The 18,272-nt window shown below is 40.6% G+C and overlaps 2 protein-coding genes across 2 annotated transcripts in view; both read right to left on the bottom strand.

The window, feature by feature from the left end:
• LOC311134805 (sodium/calcium exchanger 1-like) overlaps positions 1–18,272 on the bottom strand; it is a gene marked incomplete at both ends in the record, with an annotated part of 795,938 nt that overhangs the window by 217,775 nt on the left and 559,891 nt on the right. The window lies entirely within an intron of this gene.
• Positions 8,346–18,272, bottom strand: part of LOC311134795 (tau-tubulin kinase 1-like) — a gene marked incomplete at both ends in the record, with an annotated part of 40,714 nt that continues 30,787 nt past the window's right edge. Inside the window, 2 exons of the mRNA XM_084168580.1 lie at positions 8,346–8,814; positions 9,076–11,039. Coding sequence (XP_084024706.1) covers positions 8,346–8,814; positions 9,076–11,039 — 2,433 coding nt within the window. The remainder of the gene's footprint in view (positions 8,815–9,075; positions 11,040–18,272) is intronic.

Raw genomic sequence — 18,272 nt, 5'->3', positions numbered from 1 at the left:
GACTATGAGAGGCGCACAGTACTACATAGAGCCATGACTACATGGAACTCTATTCCACATCAAGTAACTCATGCAAGCAGTGAAAATAGATTTAAAAAACAGATACAAATGTACCTTATGGAACAGCGGGGACTGTGAAGCAACACATACATAGGCACAGACACATGCATACAAACACACAATAACATACGCACTATACACACAGGTACACGTGGATTTTGTGTTGTAGATATGTGGTAGTAGAGTAGGGGCCTGAGGGTACACACTTAATGGGTTGTGAAATCTGTTGGGAATGTATTGTAATGTTTTTAAAATTGTATAACTGCCTTGATTTTGCTGCCTTGGCAGCAGCTGAAGGGGATCCATAATAAATACAAATACAAATACAAATAGGTACACTGGAACTCTGAAGTGGTGTAGGCGGGGTATTCCTTGTGTGGTGGAAGGGTATGTTTCGTTTTTGCATCTTTTACTTTCGGTTTTGTACACCAGCTTCAAACAGCTGAAATTACAATATTTTTGGTTATGGAAAATATATTTCACCACGGTTTAGATGGTGCATTCTCTACACTATACTTCCTTGTTTTGTCACAAACTGAAATGAAGCAAACTATTAGAAGGAAAGTGAACGTGAAAAAAAAATACAATACAATATAGCTAGCTCTCTCTCTCTCTCTTGCCTGAACAAATACATAACCTTTTACTGCAGTGGGCTAAATCAGGGTTACACAGAGTGTTTCTTGGTAGTCTTGAACAAATCTACTTTGAAACAAAAGTATACACCTCACACACATGGTTATGGGCTTAAAAAACAACAACACATGTACCATGTCAAATATAGAGTTGAAATGTATAACATTTTGAGTTTGCATCCCAATATTCCACTTTATATACAGTACATCACAGAAATATAATTATAACAAAATCATTTGACATAGAAACACTGTATCTTCGGCGTTTTTTTTGAAATATTGTTTATTAATGATGAAATTCTGAAAAATATTAATAACATTCCACCCATGAGTCCACTATAGGGTGATTTGGTCATTCGACTGCAGGAAAGGGCTACCTGTACAGTTTGCCACACTGATCCAAAACACCAACATTAAAGCGCTATGTATGAATTCTATGCAGTCAATGTAATGTCATTTCTATTTTCCCATTCATAAAGCATTTATAAAACATTTATAAACATGCCTCACATCAAAAAAGAAAACGGACACAACACAGAATGTTAAAGGAAATATGAACATTTTATAAAAAAATTACAGGTGTCGCTAGCACAGAAAACAATTGCTTTAAAAACAAATCTTATGTTTGTTGTTTAGTAAATATTTCAGCTTTTATTTTTTATTTTTTTCATTGTTTGTTCCTGTAAAGCACATTGCGTTGCATTCCATGTCTGAAATGTGCTGTATAAATAAAGCTTGATTTGATTTGATGTTTATAAATGCTTTATGAATGGGAACATATAATTTACATTACATTGACATTAATGTGAATGCTACCATGATTACGGATAATCCTGAATAAATCCTGAATAATGATGAGTGAGAAAGTTACAGACATCATACCCCCCAAAAATGCCAATGCTGTAATGGTGAGAGGTTAGCGGGTATGATATTTGTGCATCTGTAACTTTCTCATATCATTATTATATTGTAATCATGGTAGCATCCACATGTATTTAGTGTTTAGAAACATATTCTATTCTTATTTACAATAAAAGTAACTCAAATGACAGAATACATTATTTACCATTCATTTCTATTGGGCACAACATTATCTGAAACACAACTAAAACAAACAGTAAATGCATCTAACAAATTTGTAGAGTCACAAGCTTGATGTAGTCATTGTGTGCTATGCATATGGGACAAAATACTTAACTTTTTACTACTTTAATACACATGTGATGAATTTGTCCCAATACGTTTGGTCCCATAAAATGTGGGGGACTAAGCACAAAAAGTGCTGAAGCTGACAGTCTGCACTTTAACCTCATAGTCATTTTATTGTTTCAATTCCAAAGTGCTGGAGTACAAAATTGTCACTGTCACAATACTTTTGGTGCTCACTGTATGTCTCTCAATTTAATCGTAGGAACAATACTTTTTTTGCCGAATTCCTGGTGATTTTGCAGTGATTTAGTTTTCCCACAATATAAATAAAATACAATGTTTACTAAGGCAATTTATGGGGCCAAATAAAATCGGCTGCTTTATTCCTTTTATTTTTTCCAAGAAAACAAGTAGTCCAGCGGATAAGAACCAAATGTACCTGAGATCGTTCCACTTTATGATACAAGTATCAAACTTGGTACACTAATTCTAAATACCTTAAGGAACATTTTAAAGATTGGAGGCAGTCTGGGAAGCATGTCTGTCAACCTGTTACATCTTTTCGCCTGAGTCATGGAGAAAAAAAACAAAAACAAGTTGACTGTTACGTTCCCTAAAGACAAACCTAGATGTCGTCACTCAACAGAACTAACGAAGGGAACTAACAAAGCCATCACTTCGACAACCAAACCAAAACAGAAGGGGTTTCAAACGGGTTCTGAAAGACACCCATGGGGGTGTCCACCGAATCTTGGCAAAGTAACTAGAAAGGGACCTAAAGGACACCCATCATGCCTCAGAAAAGACAAGCTAAAAGAAAAACCCCACAAGAACTTAGGATAGGGAGTTACAAAGAATACGGACCAAACTAAACAGGGGAGAACACCAGATTCAGGCTTTATTGGCAACCTAAAGTGGATGAGCTAACGTGAGGGATAGCTCTCCCAACATCTCTCCCAATGTCTTAAATACCAGCTGGGCCAGCACTGGTGAGAAACATCCTCACTAACGAGATCACTCTGGGCCAGCACAGGGGAAACCCATCCTAACTCCGATCAGTTAGTGCTAACCAACCTTTAAATGGAGAGAAAACCCAAAGCCTGTAACATTTACATAAATGTAATATCTGTAATAGATTTGCACAGTACTGTAGACTTTGTACAAGCTTCTCCGGGTTTACTATTTGAATGTCAAATCCTTTGGAAATGGGTAACGGAGGACAGTAACTTGCCACTCAACTTTGCCCCCAAAAGAGAAGTGACTCATGAAAGCAAGTAAGGGCAGTGGGGCACACTGGCCGCAGTTTAGTTTTAATCTTGTGCAATCAAATACAAATCATGGAATATCGATGTACAGTCAGGTCCAAAATTATTGGCACCCTTGATAAAGATGAGCAGAAAATACTATACAATAAATAATGGAAATACTGAGCTATATTGTATTCTAAAAAAATATACTTTTATACTAATACAGTTGCTCAGAGAAATAGATTTTGTTTAACAAATAATATTTGCACCCCTAAAGATTCTTATAAATAAAAATACAAACATTTTACTTTTAAACAATGAATCTCATCTTAAGGAAATTTATTTGGGCCTTCTATGGCTTCCCGTTTTACTGTGGTATAAAAATTAGGTGACACACATGCAAATTCCCTTTGTCAACCATCACCATTGGAAAAGGCAAAGGACTCACAAACGAAAAGAGACAAATGGTTGTTGACTATACCAATTTCCACTATTAGGGCAACAATTAAGAAGCTTAAAACCACTGGAACAGTGTTAAACTTGCCTGGTATTGGACACATGTGTATCTTGTCCCCATGCACATTGAGGAAGCAAAGAATCAAAGAAAAGTCCTAGATTCACAGTTGGAGAATTACAGACTCTTCGGGTCACGAAGTTTTCAAAACTACAATTAGGCACCATCTCCATGCCAATAGGCTCATTGAAAGGGTTGCGACAAAAGAAGGATACATATGCAGAAAATAACCTCATACCTACTGTATATGATTGTGGACCTTTGATGCTATGGGGCTGTCAGATATTTTATATACAGTACATATGAGGAGATAGCTGAAGACTCTACCTATCCATTGATGTAAATATATCCCCTGTCTGATTCCTAGTTTGTCCACTAGACAGCAGTAGTGAGTCACTGTGTTTGAATAGTGAGTCACTGTGCCAAAATGGCTGAACGGATTTTCAAGCCTGACGTCTTAAAATGACTTTACAATCAGGGCTTTCAATTTATGGAGTAATAAAAAAATGAAGACACAGACAGGTGAGGAAACTTCAAACTTATTCTCCCATTCACATTTCCTATTGTAAACAATGAGCTAGATCAGCGGTGCATGTGGAGGATGCATACAAGGTAATGTGGATGGAGAAGGAAATGCATTGCTTTACAATTACAATCAGAGTGTATCCTTTCCATGCATACTAAATGTTTTCACTTTTGGTGACTTGATCTACATTGTACATGATTTATGGCCTTTATGAGGAGGGGGAAGATTCTTATGACATTGCCAGCATTAAGATCTGAGTTAAACTTTCATAAAGACAAGGACTGTAGCTTTCAAATGATATGTCACTTTCTATTTTGGGGTGTCCCCCAAACTCACCGGCTCCAGTACCGCGTCCAAAACAACCACACAGAGTTTAACAGGTTTAAAGGTCAACGGCATCATGAACTTTATTTACCAAGTACCAGGACATTTTAGCCAAAAACCTGGTTGCCTCAATAACCCATAGCACACATCAAAATCCACAAATAAATTGTTAATTGACCACAAAATCACAATTTTGCAATGGCCATCTTAGTCTCCGAACTTGAACCCCATTGAAAACCTGTGGTTTGAATTGATTAGTCCATAAGCGCAGACGAAGGATATCAAGGATCTGGAAAGATTCTGTGTGGAGGAATGGTCTAAGATCCTTCCCAATGTGTTATACATCTCATAAAATATTTTTGAAAAAGGCTCAGTGCCGTTATCCTCGCAAGGGGAGGGTGGCGGAGTATTGAAAACAGGGGTGCCAATAATTTTTTGGGACTTTTTTTAAAATTACTTGTTTCCCAATTTTTTTAGCTTACAATATAGCTCAGTATTTGTATTATTTATTTTATACAGTCTTTTTACCTCATTTTTTTATCAAGGGTGCCAATAATATGTACTTGACTATGATGTGAACAGAACAAAAGCAAAGGTGCATATTTTTCACTAGGTGGCACTCTTTCCTTTACATATTAATAAAATGATAGAACATCTAAACATAGAATGTTAGCTATTTGTTTGAGTTATTGTAAACCATAGCATACATTTGACACATTTCAGTGCATAATTTAACTGTAACAATTGTTAGAATGTTGTACATGTTACTTATATAAAAGGTGTAATACCAGTTTGGAAAACCAGTTTGGAAAACCAATTATGCCCCACCATAATGCAAAAAATCAACATGGAGGGTATCCATGTTGGTGAGGAAAACAAAGGTATCAATTCAAACAAAGACAATGGTCAATACCAACATGAATGAAGCAGGTCTTTATTGTCGGTCATCATTGATCAAATGGATAACTTGTAAGCAAGCTAGTTCGTATAATAAGCAGTTGATTTGATAATGATTTAATTAATTAAACACATTCATGCAAAGTCCGTCCTAGATTGGGCAGATCGATAGTCCAGACAAGTAAATGTGGATGGGGACAGAAAACATCTTGAATGTACCCATAAAATAATAATATTATTTCTCCCTCTTCCTACCATCATTTTATGTATTCATCGATTATTTTTTCTTTTTTTCTTTAATCAAAGTTAATGATTAAGTACATGTACAATAGTTAAATGTTTACATTGGATACTTTATCTTGATGTTCTTAAAAATGCAGGTACATGTAGTTCGTAATAACTTTGATTGGTTAGCATTTCATTGCACTTCAATTTACATACCATATTTAATTATTAATGTTGTAGTTTGTCATTGCTGAAAGTATTTGTTCTGATAACTTTCCATAAGTTCCATCTCTCTCACCAAACAATCTTTAGAATAATGTCAAATTAAACACATACTGTATATTTAACACCACACTAATTTTAAACACAGTTTGAATGCAGCAGTATTGTTAAAGCTCGAGGTCTCATCCAACAATTTGACACTTCTGAAAATGTAAGTAAACGAAACAAATGCAATTAACACTTTTGATTTATCAAATGAAAATAAAGCTAACTTTTTGTCTCAAGAAGTAACTATACACTATTGGTAAATTATTATGGAACACCAGTATATTTCAATGGCAAGGCATGGCAAATTTCCTAGAAGTGCTGATGGACCAATTAAAAGCAAACTTTTATTAGTGTGAGCCAATGAAATTGCTTCTTATTAAACTGTGAATGATTGACATCACATAGCAGCTCTACCTGAGTGCATGTCTTACTAAATTGCTCAAGACATTTTTCGGTGATGTTAGAAAGTTGTTGGGGTATTGTACGAAGCAAAATAAATGAATTTGAAAATGTTGTATTGTACTATCGTAGATGTATCGCTATATTGTAAATTGTATTATCCTTGTCATTTGATGAGAGAAATTATGATTTCCGTAAGATAAAAGTGCAGACTAACAGTGAGAAAAGACAAATAAACAGTGACATTTAAAGTGCAAAATAAAGAATATTCTACAGTGATGTTTTTAATATGCAGCATGTAGTAAGGGGACACATATGTTCAGAATAATAGGTATTTGTAACTGAAAAAAAATTAAGGAATTAGCTAAATCTCTGAAATGTGAATGATTGACTGATGATTTTACACCTGAAGTAAACATTCAGTGAAACTGTATAGCTAGCACCCCCTGTATAGCTAGCATCCCCTATGGGCCCTGGTCAAAAGTAGTGCTAAATAGGGAATAAGGTGCCGTTTGGGACGTAACGTTAATCTCTGGGTACATCCAGTGAATTCCCCTAAAGAAAAGCCACTTGTGATCATATCTGGGTGAAACCATCTCCCGAGGTAGACAAGAACACATGTGGACCATTACAAAGCCACTAGTAGATACATCAACTTAATCTTGTAAAACGCATTCATTTCGAATCCCCCAAAAATCCAGTTCAATCTCAATGAACAAAGAAAGAGTAATAATGACACTTATTTCGGTAACACTTTACTTAATGTAGCGTTACCCTTATTTCAAATGGAGATATAGGCCTACTGTAGGAAATATTTAGTAACACTTGAAGCGGTTCCTCGTGAAGTGTTATATTGTCTAATAAGCACATTCATAGCACTTTATAGATGCATTCGTAGGGCTTAAAAAGACGGTATACTAGTCTATAATGGTTATCATAGATACGGCACACTTTTTCATTCCAAATGCAGATTTACCAGCTGTGATAGTCCCTGATTAGGTGTGAGAGAGAAATAATAACAAGTGTAAACTGCACACTGCCTTTTTATAATCAAACACCATTTCAGATCTGATTCTTAAGTACATGAAGGTAAAACTTTACTTGATGCACCTTATGTGTTATAATGCTTTAAAAACATTAATGCATCTCATAGATGCAGTCATTGAGCATTGTGAAACTTTACAATACAGGTAATAAGGCATGAGAGAGATATTCATGATACATAACAGTCTCTGGTACCTTATTGCTTTTTGTACAGTTTCTTTGACTTCATCTTTAAGGTGCTATGAATGCTTGTAAAGCAATACAACAGTTGATAACCCTTCATAAGAAGGAGCGTCAAATAAAGTGTTCCCTAAATTACTTCTGAGGTTTGACCTAAATAAGGTGAATCCTATAATTTAGCTATATATAATTTTCATATCACACATGATCATTTTAATTTAAAGCACTTCTTTAAGCAAACTAGTCAGTAAGATCAGATGAGGCTGCTGCTCTCCTGTTGCAGTTGTTGTTTTGTCCCTGGAAGCGTTTGTGATCGGAGGAGTAGATAAGAACAGGTCTTAGAACAGGTCTTATTAAGGCTTTTGAGGGCTGCAGTACTGAGTCAGACTCCATTAGATTCCTCCAGGATCAGACTTTAATTACAGAGGGGCTAGGGGACCCCCCCATAACAAATCAGGTACCCCACATTTGTCAACGACATGGACGTTGGGCACCATTGTCGTGCAGAGCCGCCAAGAGTCAATGTGTAATTCGAACCCTGCTAAGGAACAAGTCCCTAGACTGTAATAGGGAGGCCTAAGCTGCAGATGAAGTTACTAACACCCACTTCCCTAGTCTGTGTGGCGTTGGGGGTCACACCGCTGCCTGGTGCTCCCTATTACTTGTTTTGTTCTTGGGCTTAATTGTGATTTGAAGCAGACCCCTCTTTGTTATCTTAAGCTGAGAGTTAAAACAAAGCGTTTTTGCACAATTTGGGACAAACACGTTTGAGGTTGTGGAGTTTCTCTGACATACAGTAGATAAAGGGGTGTGTGAAGTGCAGTGTGGATAGTCTGATGGATAGATTGCCCTGATACACTAAGCTAGGCTAGCCTTTATTATCTGATGGCTGTCTTGCTCTCAGAAGCATCTGACTTCCCCTTGGTGGGTGTGGATGTAAGTGTGGATATAGATGACGATGGGTAACGTTTGCCTCGCCTTCTGGGTGTCCCAGGGGCTGAGGAGTCCTCGGTCTGAGGCGGTCTGGGTTTTAGCGGAAGTGCAGTCTGCGCCCGCACGGATATGAGCTGCCTCCGGATCTCTGTGACTGCAGCCCCCCGGCGTGGGCGCTGAGGGGAGGGGCTGTCGGTCCGGGAGGTGGAGTAGCTGCGGGGGGAGGTGCTGAGGCTACGGGGGAAGGGGCATGCAGAGTGAGGGGCTCGGAAGATGACCCCACGCAAGGGGGCCCGGGGGGTGGAGAATAGGGGGGAGGAGTTAACCCCGGGTCCAGGTCGGGATTGCAGAGTCTGGGACCTCTGGTGCAGTGGAACATTCATGCTTGGGGTCCTGGGTTTGTGAGATTGATGCCTGAAAGACAGAGACACAACACAGAAATAGTCAAAGATCTAGAATGATGCTTTGAATCCTCAATTCTGTTCTAGAATGATGTTTTGAGTTTATAATATGGAGTCTTTCACATAATATGAATATTATTATCCATTCAGAATATTATTCAAAGGACAGGGTGAACAACACAGTAGACAGAAGGCAGCCTTGGCTTGAGCCCCTATAGATTGGGAATTGATAAGAGCATGTGTTTCCTGTCAGATATGTTATAATTGAACCCACCTATTATATACAGTTGGAAGTTGTGGCTTGTGGACACTAGCATTGGTGCCATTTTCAGACGCTGTAACAGAGGGTCCCTGCAGCTTAACAGGCGTGACAGGACGGGGTATCCTGCTTCTTTGTCGCCCCCCACGTCTCTCCCTTTCCCCCCCAACACCCCTCTCCTTCCTGGGCAGAGAGTCATCCTCATCATGGGTGTCTTCCTCTGACTGGGTCTCTGCTGCTGCTTTACAGCCATCATCCGCAGACGAAGCTGAGGAAACAGAAGCCAGTCTTAGCATACGACCTTGTGTCCTTTCCATGACCAGCCGGGCTAGGTGGGGTTGCTTGGCCTTCTGACGAGACTTGAGTGACTGGGACGCTGCCGACTGGTCCTGGTCCGAGCCGGTGTCCTCCTCAGACTGGGAGAGAACCGGGATTCGGCTCAGTTTGCGAGGCCTGATTTGTTTGCTGGCCACTTCTTTGCTCTCCACCTGGTGCACTGCCAATGTTTCTGGATCACCAGAGTCCTTGGGTTCCTCTTGTGGAGAAGTCTCAATGTTTTGTTTGAGCTGGACCTGGCTCTCCTTCTTTGCCAACGTCACGTCTTGGGCAGGCGCCTTCTCAGGGGAAACGGCAATAGGGGTATCCAATAGGGGTATCCTGAAGCCCAGGACATCCTGGGCTTCAGGTTCTTCGGAGGGACAGAGAATGGGAGAGGAGAAGTTTGACTGTATCGCTGGCGGAGCCTCGTCCCCATGTTCCGTCTCTTCTTCCTTCTCTTTTTCTGGAGGGATTAATTCCTCAACCTCTTTCTTTGCAACATCCTCTTCCTCCTCCTTAGTCATGTCTACCTCTTGGGAACCTAGGGTTTCTATCTCTGGAACTTCCTCATTGGACCTACTATCTCTCTTCTCCTCATCCTCCTCCTCCTCATCTTTCTCCCCCTCCTCCACCTTGTCGCTCTCTGGAATGTTCTCCTCGTCCCCTTCCTCATCTTTCTCATAGACATCTCCTTCTGATCTACTCTCCCTCCTCTGTACGTTGTATGTCTTTGGGACCTCACCCTCAGACTCCCTCTCACTCCCATTCTCAACGTCTTTGTCTGAGAGGTCCCCATCGGATCTGCTCTCCCCACCCCTCTCTTTCTCTACATCGGAGACATCCTCCTCTTTCTCTCCCTCCAAGCGGTCCTCCTGTTTGGCTGTGGGCAGCCTGGGTTGCAGGGTCCCTGAGGAGCTCATCACATTATGGTGGGTGGTCTCGGCAATGTGGATGAATGTGCGCTCCACTTTGGTGAAAGGAGGGGAGGTGCCAGTAGGAGCAACCACATTGGACGCCACATTGACCAGGATGGCAGTGACGGCCGTCAAAGATGATTTGGGCTCGGACTTCAGCTGGGAGGACAGAGTACCTGGCTCAGACACGTCCAGCAGGCTTCCCAGAGCTCCCAGGGCTCTCTCACACTGGGGTGTGATGGCTGCCAGGGTCCCCTGGCGGCTCCCAGTATCGTCCGGGGGTAGATCGCCCACCACGGCAAGGGACCTCCTCATGTCTCCAGGGGAGAAGAGCACCAGGGTTTTGGAGCCTTCCTCCAGCTCCAGGTCCGGATCACCCCCTAACCCGACTCCCGCAGAGACCTGGTGAGGGTAGTCCAGAGGAGGCTCGTCTGCGAGGAGAGTAGAGGGAGCTCCATCATCTCCCTCCTGGCTGTGCTCGCTGCTTTTGGGGCTCCCGACACCGCTGGACCCAACCCCGGCCCCATTCACATCCCTATCACGATCCTGCTCAACAAGGGTTCCGGAACCAACCTCAAAGGAGGTTTGGAGAGGCGGAAGGGTGGCGGTGAGCATGGCAGAGAGGAAGTCCACCCGATATAGGCGATGCTGGGCCAGCATGATAAGGTCAGGTCTCTCTCTCTTTGCACTCTGTTGGAGGAGGTCCTCCACACTGCCACTCTGGTATGTGTTGATCTGCTCCGGGGCCTACAACATATGACAAAGAGAGAGGCTGGCTGTAGTACACAAGTATCAAAGGAAAGGAAACACTTTCCCTGAACCCTAGGACATATTACATACAGTATATAACAATGAAATATCAGATGTATTATTTAACAATGTGTTAATGAAATGAAACAGAACAAACATATTTGAAGAACACCATCACAAAGACTTTAGTACACGTAACTGTAAACAGTTGCAGAGCAGAACCAGTGTATGATCTTAAAAATATGAATCTATTAGAAAACTTTAGATATGTTTAAAATTACTATCATAGCATCAAACCATCTCACGCAAAGACAACATTTCCGTAAAGTACTTCCCCAAATCCTTTAATCATATTTTGGTTGTATACAAGTGTCTGAGGATTGTTTACATACATGGATAAAAAGGCACAGAAAGTGCATGTTATGTTCTCTGTTTTCTTTTAAATTGCTCAACCCAGGTTTGATTTCAAGTGTAGCCATGGTGTAGGCATGGTTAAAAACAGTGTGTTGCCAAATGTATGTACAGCTGTGAAGCAGATATACAAGATCACATGACATGCTGACATCAAAGTACTGAAATGTTGTTGATCCAGCAATGTACTAATATACATGTTTTTAAACATTTATTTAAAAGATTGCTTGATATACATGCTTTTAAATACATGATGTAATACATGACTCTACAGGGTTACTGTGATACAAAAACAAATGCTTATATTATAGGTGATATGGACTGTCCTGTCCTCCTTTACTGAGAAAGACTCTCACAGATCACGATGTTGTTCAAATAATTGTTGACATCTTTTACATTCACTCCAAAGTATCTTACACAATCCCATGCCAACCCACCCCACCTCACACATACATTATCTGCAATGAACTGAAATGCAGGTATGCCAGTACTGCGAATCATTATACATCCTAGGAAGAATTTGAGTCAGGAAGGACTTTCATAGAAGAGTCCCCAATGAAACGGAGTCAAACACATTGTTTCCAAGTGTTTGATGTTTGGTACCATTCCATTGATTCCATTCCAACCATTACAATGAGCCTGTCCTCCTGTAGCTCCTCCCACCAGCCCCCTCTGACATACACACAAGACTGGGGCAACATAATATAGGCTAAAGCAGCATCATTACAGTATATGATTGCATGTAATTTTACATGAGAATGCTTCGGCAGGAAAACTCCCAAAACCCATTTCACCGTTACCAGCCAAACAAAATGTTTGACGTGCATGTTTTTAACACATGGTTACCAAACCTACTAAGGTAATCACTGATCTGTGAGTATCCTTTTTTCGTTTGGAAATAAACCAAAGTGAAGAAGATAAACTCTAGACCAACGTACACAAGGACATATCACATACAAATCAGACTTGACAAAATATAGTTCAAGCAAAGTGGCAGCCATTATTGTTTATTGTGAGAACTGAACTGAGATCAGGGCCCCTATTCACAAAGCGTCTCAGAGTAGGAGTAAATTTTTCCTTTTAATAAGATTACATGGACAGGGGGTACCTGACCTTAGATCAGCACTTGTATTCTGAGATGCTCGATACATACAGCCTCAGAACTGAGCTTAATCAGAGGTTGAGAAATACATTCAGTGAGGTTCATTATTGGATCTCTGAAAAAGTGAAATTGATGGAAGACCAAAAAGGCAAGTGTATTATAACATATTTCTTCCTCATTATACAATCTATACATGGTCTCAATTCAATTAAACCTGCATTGTGGTGTTTACACAGCATAGCTCTTCTTTTCCAATGGTCAAATGAAATTTCAAAGCGGTGTTGGGTACTGTTAAATCCATAGAATTAGGAATTAGAATTCAAATGGATCATGACGAGAGGCAGGGAATATGTTGTGTACCTCCAATCAAGTTGATTTGCAAAATTTCATCGACATTGGTGTCATATTGCCTTAGATTTGATGGAAGGAAGACTTGAATTTAACGTTGAGCATCAATCAATGCCTACTGGATCTTTATGGTTAAATCCTACTACTACTGGCCCAGGGCAAGCGGATAATGCGCTCGCCTCTGGAACCATATACAGTGGATTCAGAAAGTATTCAGACCCCTTCACTTTGTTACATTACAGCCTTATTCTAAAATGGATTAAATACATAAAAATCCTCATCAATCTACACACAATACCCCCATAATGACAAAGCAAAAACAGGTTTTTAGATTTGTTTGCAAAACATATATATATATATATATAACGTATTTACATAAGTATTCAGACCCTTTGCTATGAGACTCGAAATTGAGCTCAGGGGCATTCTGTTTCCATTGATCATCCTTGAGATGTTTCTACAACTTAATTGGAGTCCACCTGTGGTAAATTCAATTGATTGGACATAATTTGGAAAGGCACACACCTGTCTATATAAGGTCCCACAGTTGACAGTGCATGTCAGAGCAAAAACCAAGGTATGAGGTGGAAGGAATTGTCCATAGAGCTCCGAGACAGGATTGTGTCGAGGCACAGATCTGGGGAAGGGTACCAAAACATTTCTGCAGCATTGAAGGTCCCCAAGAACACAGTGGCCTCCATTATTCTTAAATGGAAGAAGTTTGGAACCTTCAAGGCTCTTCCTAGATCTGGCCGCCCAGCAAACTGAGCAATCGGGGGAGAAGGGCCTTGGTCAGGGAGGTGACCAAGAACCCGATGGTCACTCTGGCAGAGCTCCAGAGTTCTTCTGTGGAGATGGGAGAACCTTCCAGAAGGACAACTATCTCTGCAGCACTCCATCAATCAGGCCTTTATGGTAGAGTGGCCAGACGGAAGCCACTCCTCAGTAAAAGGCACATGACAGCCCGCTTGGAGTTTTCCAAAAGGCACCTAAAGGACTCTCAGACCATGAGAAAGACGATTCTCTGGTCTTATGAAACCAAGATTGAACTCTTTGGTCTGAATGCCAAGCGTCACGTCTGGAGGAAACCAGGGACCGCTCATCACCTGGTCAATACCATTTCTACGGTGAAGCATGGTGGTGGCAGGATCATGCTGTGGGGATGTTTTTCAGTGGCAGGGATTGGGAGACTAGTCAGGATCGAGGGAGAGATGAACGGAGCAAAGTACAGAGAGATCCTTGATGAAAACCTACTCCAGAGCGCTCAGGACCTCAGACTGGGGCAAAGGTTCACCTTCCAACAGGACAACGACCCTAAGCACACAGCCAAGACAATGCAGGAGTGGCTTCGGGACAAGTCTCTGAATGTCCTTGAGTGGCCCAGCCAGAGCCCGGACTTGAACCCGATCGAACATCTCTGGAGAGACCTGAAAATAGCTGTGCAGCGACGCTCCCCATGCAACCTGACAGAGATTGAGAGGATCTGAAGAGAAGAATGGGAGAAACTCCCGAAATACAGGTGTGCCAAGCTTGTAGCATCATACCCAAGAAGACTCATGGCTGTAATCGCTGCCAAAGGTGCTTCAACAAAGTACTGAGTAAAGGGTCTGAATACTTATGTAAATGTGATATTTCAGTTTTGTATATTTTATAAATGTACCAAAAAATTAAAAAACCTGTTTTTGCGTTGTCATTATGCGTTATTGTGTGTAGACTGATGAGCGAAAAAAATGAATTTAATAAATTTTAGAATAAGGCTGTAACGTAACAGAATGTCAAGGGGCCTGAATACTTTCCGAATGCACTGTAGGCCTGCTTCCCCCTGCAGAATGGATCCCAGTTCGAACCTCGCATGAGCCCTTCCTGCTCCCTCTACTCTGTCTCCCTGCTTCTGCTCCTAACCTGTCATAAAACAATTATTACAAAAGGAGGTCAGAAATTCTGTTCTCCTTTGTAAAAAATTCAAATCTACTACTACTACTACTACTACCAGGGAGACTCCTCTCACAAGTAAACAAACATTGCGTAAACATTGCTAGGACAGGTTCAATTGAATTTCAGCCTTAATCCCCTCCTTTTAAACAATTACAGTAGTGAGCAACAAATATTGACAATATGGACATTTCACAAAATCTATAGTTGTGACTGGTGCAGCAAAATGAAGGCATGTTCTTGAAGCAACAAGATCTGTGTCTTCTATCCAGAGTCCAAACAGCAGTATCAAAGGCAAGATAAATTAAAAGATTCACAACAATAAACATTAGAAACTATAAAAATAATGAAAAATAAATCATTATTGCTGGTAACACTGGTAAAACTGTCAAAACCAGATGCAATCGTTTGTGTGCATATGAATAATACAATATTATAGACATGTTATAGGCGTGCTACATACATGTTATAAACATTTATATGCGGTAAGACAAAGCAGCATTCCACTACAATGATGGAAACTATTGCCTATCAATCTATTGCCTATACTGACCCATAATTGACCCTCAGACAGAAACAATCATTTAGAATGTATCTCTGTTCATCTCAACATCCTGGCACATTGACTATGATAAAGCAGCATCCACAACAGCCATTCAACATTTTGCTATGCTTTGTTATTTTAAATAACAAAACCATAAACTAGATCAAACAAGAACAATACATGAGGATGAAGAGGGTAATAGTGTTGGTGATGATGATGATGATGATGATGATAATGAGTAGGAGGGGAATTATACTTATTTCATCCCCCTTCCACACCCACCCACCCACACACACACACACACACCCACACACACACACACACACACACCAGTCCTCACACACACACACCAGTCCTAAAGCACTTTTAGCATGTGCAGATGAAAGCCTGGGCAGAGCAGAAATGACACAAAGCACAACTCTTTGCCTAAAATTCTACATCTAACAAAGCTACAGTACTCAGCGCTTGAATAAAAACAGCATCTTTCAAAAAACGAGTGTCAGTGTACAGTAAAGTGGTATGTACAGTGTCTGTGGTGTACAACTTTTTGAACCATGTGGATCTCTCTCTCTCCTCTCTCTCTTTTCTCGCTCTACCTATCTCCCTCAGTCTCTCTCTTAGAGCTGGGTGATATAGACAAAAATCCATATCGCGATAAATTGTCTAAATTGATGCAATAACGATAAATAGAACGATAAGTTTATAACATTAATTAAACACAGTTTTTTTTTATTCTCCTTTAAACTACTACTACTACTAACTTGGTTGTAGCCATCAATTGTGCCATTAACAATCATATGGAGCGATTTCAGTGCCAACAGAAATTGTATTTGAATTCCATAATTACATTTACATTTACATTTTAGTCATTTAGCAGACGCTCTTATCCAGAGCGACTTACAGGAGCAATTAGGGTTAAGTGCCTTGCTCAAGGGCACATCGACAGATTTTTCACCTAGTCGATAATTCTAAAATATTAGGATATTGAATTTGAATTGAATATTTTTGAATTTGTAATGCACAAATTTAATAATTGAATTCATAAATTGAACTTGTATTTCATGATTTGAAACTGAATTGAATGAATATTGCATTCAGTTTTAAAATTCATTTTCAATTGAATTGAATATTCACATTCATTATTTATATATTCAGTTTCAAGTTTACAAACTATCATTTTAAGTTTATCAAAGTTTCATATATTCAACTTTTCAGATTCAGTTTTCAAATTCAGTTCTCTAAATTCAGATTCAAAACCAGAGACAACATCCTGGTACTTTGCCAGCCAGGACAGGTAGAGGAAAACAGACAGAATCAAACTCTCTCTGTGGTAAACAGAAACTTCTGGCGGTTTCTGAAGCCAATGTTATATGTTACATTAATGTTCTAACTATGAATTTGTCTCTGTTGGCACTAAAATCGCTCCATACAATCACCCATATTAGCAAACTTATTTCATTTCAAACTTCACATTTCTCTAGTATAGGCTACTTATCGTAATGAATGATATCAGCAAAATGCCTGCGATAAGTGATCGGTGCCGATAATTTTTGGTTTATCTTCCCAGCTCTACTCTCTCCATCCACATCCACAATATCCACTGAGCTGTATGCCTCGTGGGGTGGCCATTTTAGGAGCCTGGGGTTCGTATCCAGTGACCTTGCCTGCACTTCCTCCAGAAGGACAAAACCCGATCCTACTATTCCTGTTCCACAGGTCCACAGGCTCATCCGGAGCACAGGGTACAGGTCGGCCCCAGTTTATTGCACAATAAATAAAAAAGTATTCTTCCCTTTTTTGTAATATTCCCTTTTGTTAAACCCTCCAGTCCGCCTAGATATAGCCAAGAGTGTGTCTATTTATGTGAGGAGGAGGGAGCAGAAGGTATTGTTGTTGTTGTGGTTCGTGAAAAAGCGCTGCATGTGGTTACACAAAATGTTAGCTACAACCCCTACTGGGTTTTTTATCCGATCACGTCTTGTTCATTAGTTTGGCCAGCATCTGTTGTATCTGGAGTCGGGACAGGTTGAGGACAGAGTGTCTGGGTCGCGACCCCCCGGGGCTGCCGGGTACCAGGGGTATGTGGCGCCGCGAGGGGAGACGGGCGGGGCTACTCTCTGCGGAGCGGCTTCTCTGGATCAACGCCCCAGCTTCCGAATTACCATGGGGATACTGCTCCGTCTCCAGGGTAGAGGACGAGAACACGTACGACGCCAATCTCCTCAATTGGTTGGGCCTCTGGAAAGAGTGGTGGGGGTGGGGCCTGTCCTCCTCCAACTGAAAAAGACCAATAAGAGTGGAGGAGAAAGGCATCAGGCGGTGGTGTGGCCAAGAAGACTCCGTCTCTTCTCTATCTCTGCTGGCAGGGGAATGTCTGGGTCTCTGTGTGTCTGTGTGCATGTTGCAGTGAGCACACCACACACACATGCACACACAGCAGAAATATAAGGGGAGGGATCTCTTTTTTCAATCTCTTTAAACGAGACCTAAGCACAATCGTTTGGGTTGGGTTTTATTTTGAATGGATAAAAAGGGATGTTGTTCAAGCATTTCAGTGTTTGCTGACTGTCACTGGATATGGATATGCAGGCACAGGCCAATGTTTTTCTGGCAAGATATTTAATGGGGTTTCCGAGGGGAGATTGACTTGGCGCTGAGAGAGAGGAGAGAGAGGAGAAACATATCCCTACCTGTTGTGTGAAACAGTTTTTGTGTACTGTCTGGAACAGTTTACCATCATAACCTATAACATATCTTCTATCAGAACATGTATTCACACAACAGCATTATCCTGCATCATCAGCACAAAATGGTTGAAATGGCTGCTATCTTGAACAGGTCTCTCTTGTAAAAGAGATCTTTGTATCAATGAGACAATCATGATTAAATAAAT

The sequence above is a fragment of the Coregonus lavaretus genome (genome assembly GCF_964263955.1).
Source record: "Coregonus lavaretus genome assembly, chromosome: 1".
In the NCBI taxonomy this organism is placed as follows: Eukaryota; Metazoa; Chordata; class Actinopteri; order Salmoniformes; family Salmonidae; genus Coregonus; species Coregonus lavaretus.
This window is presented reverse-complemented; position numbering and strand designations above follow the sequence as displayed.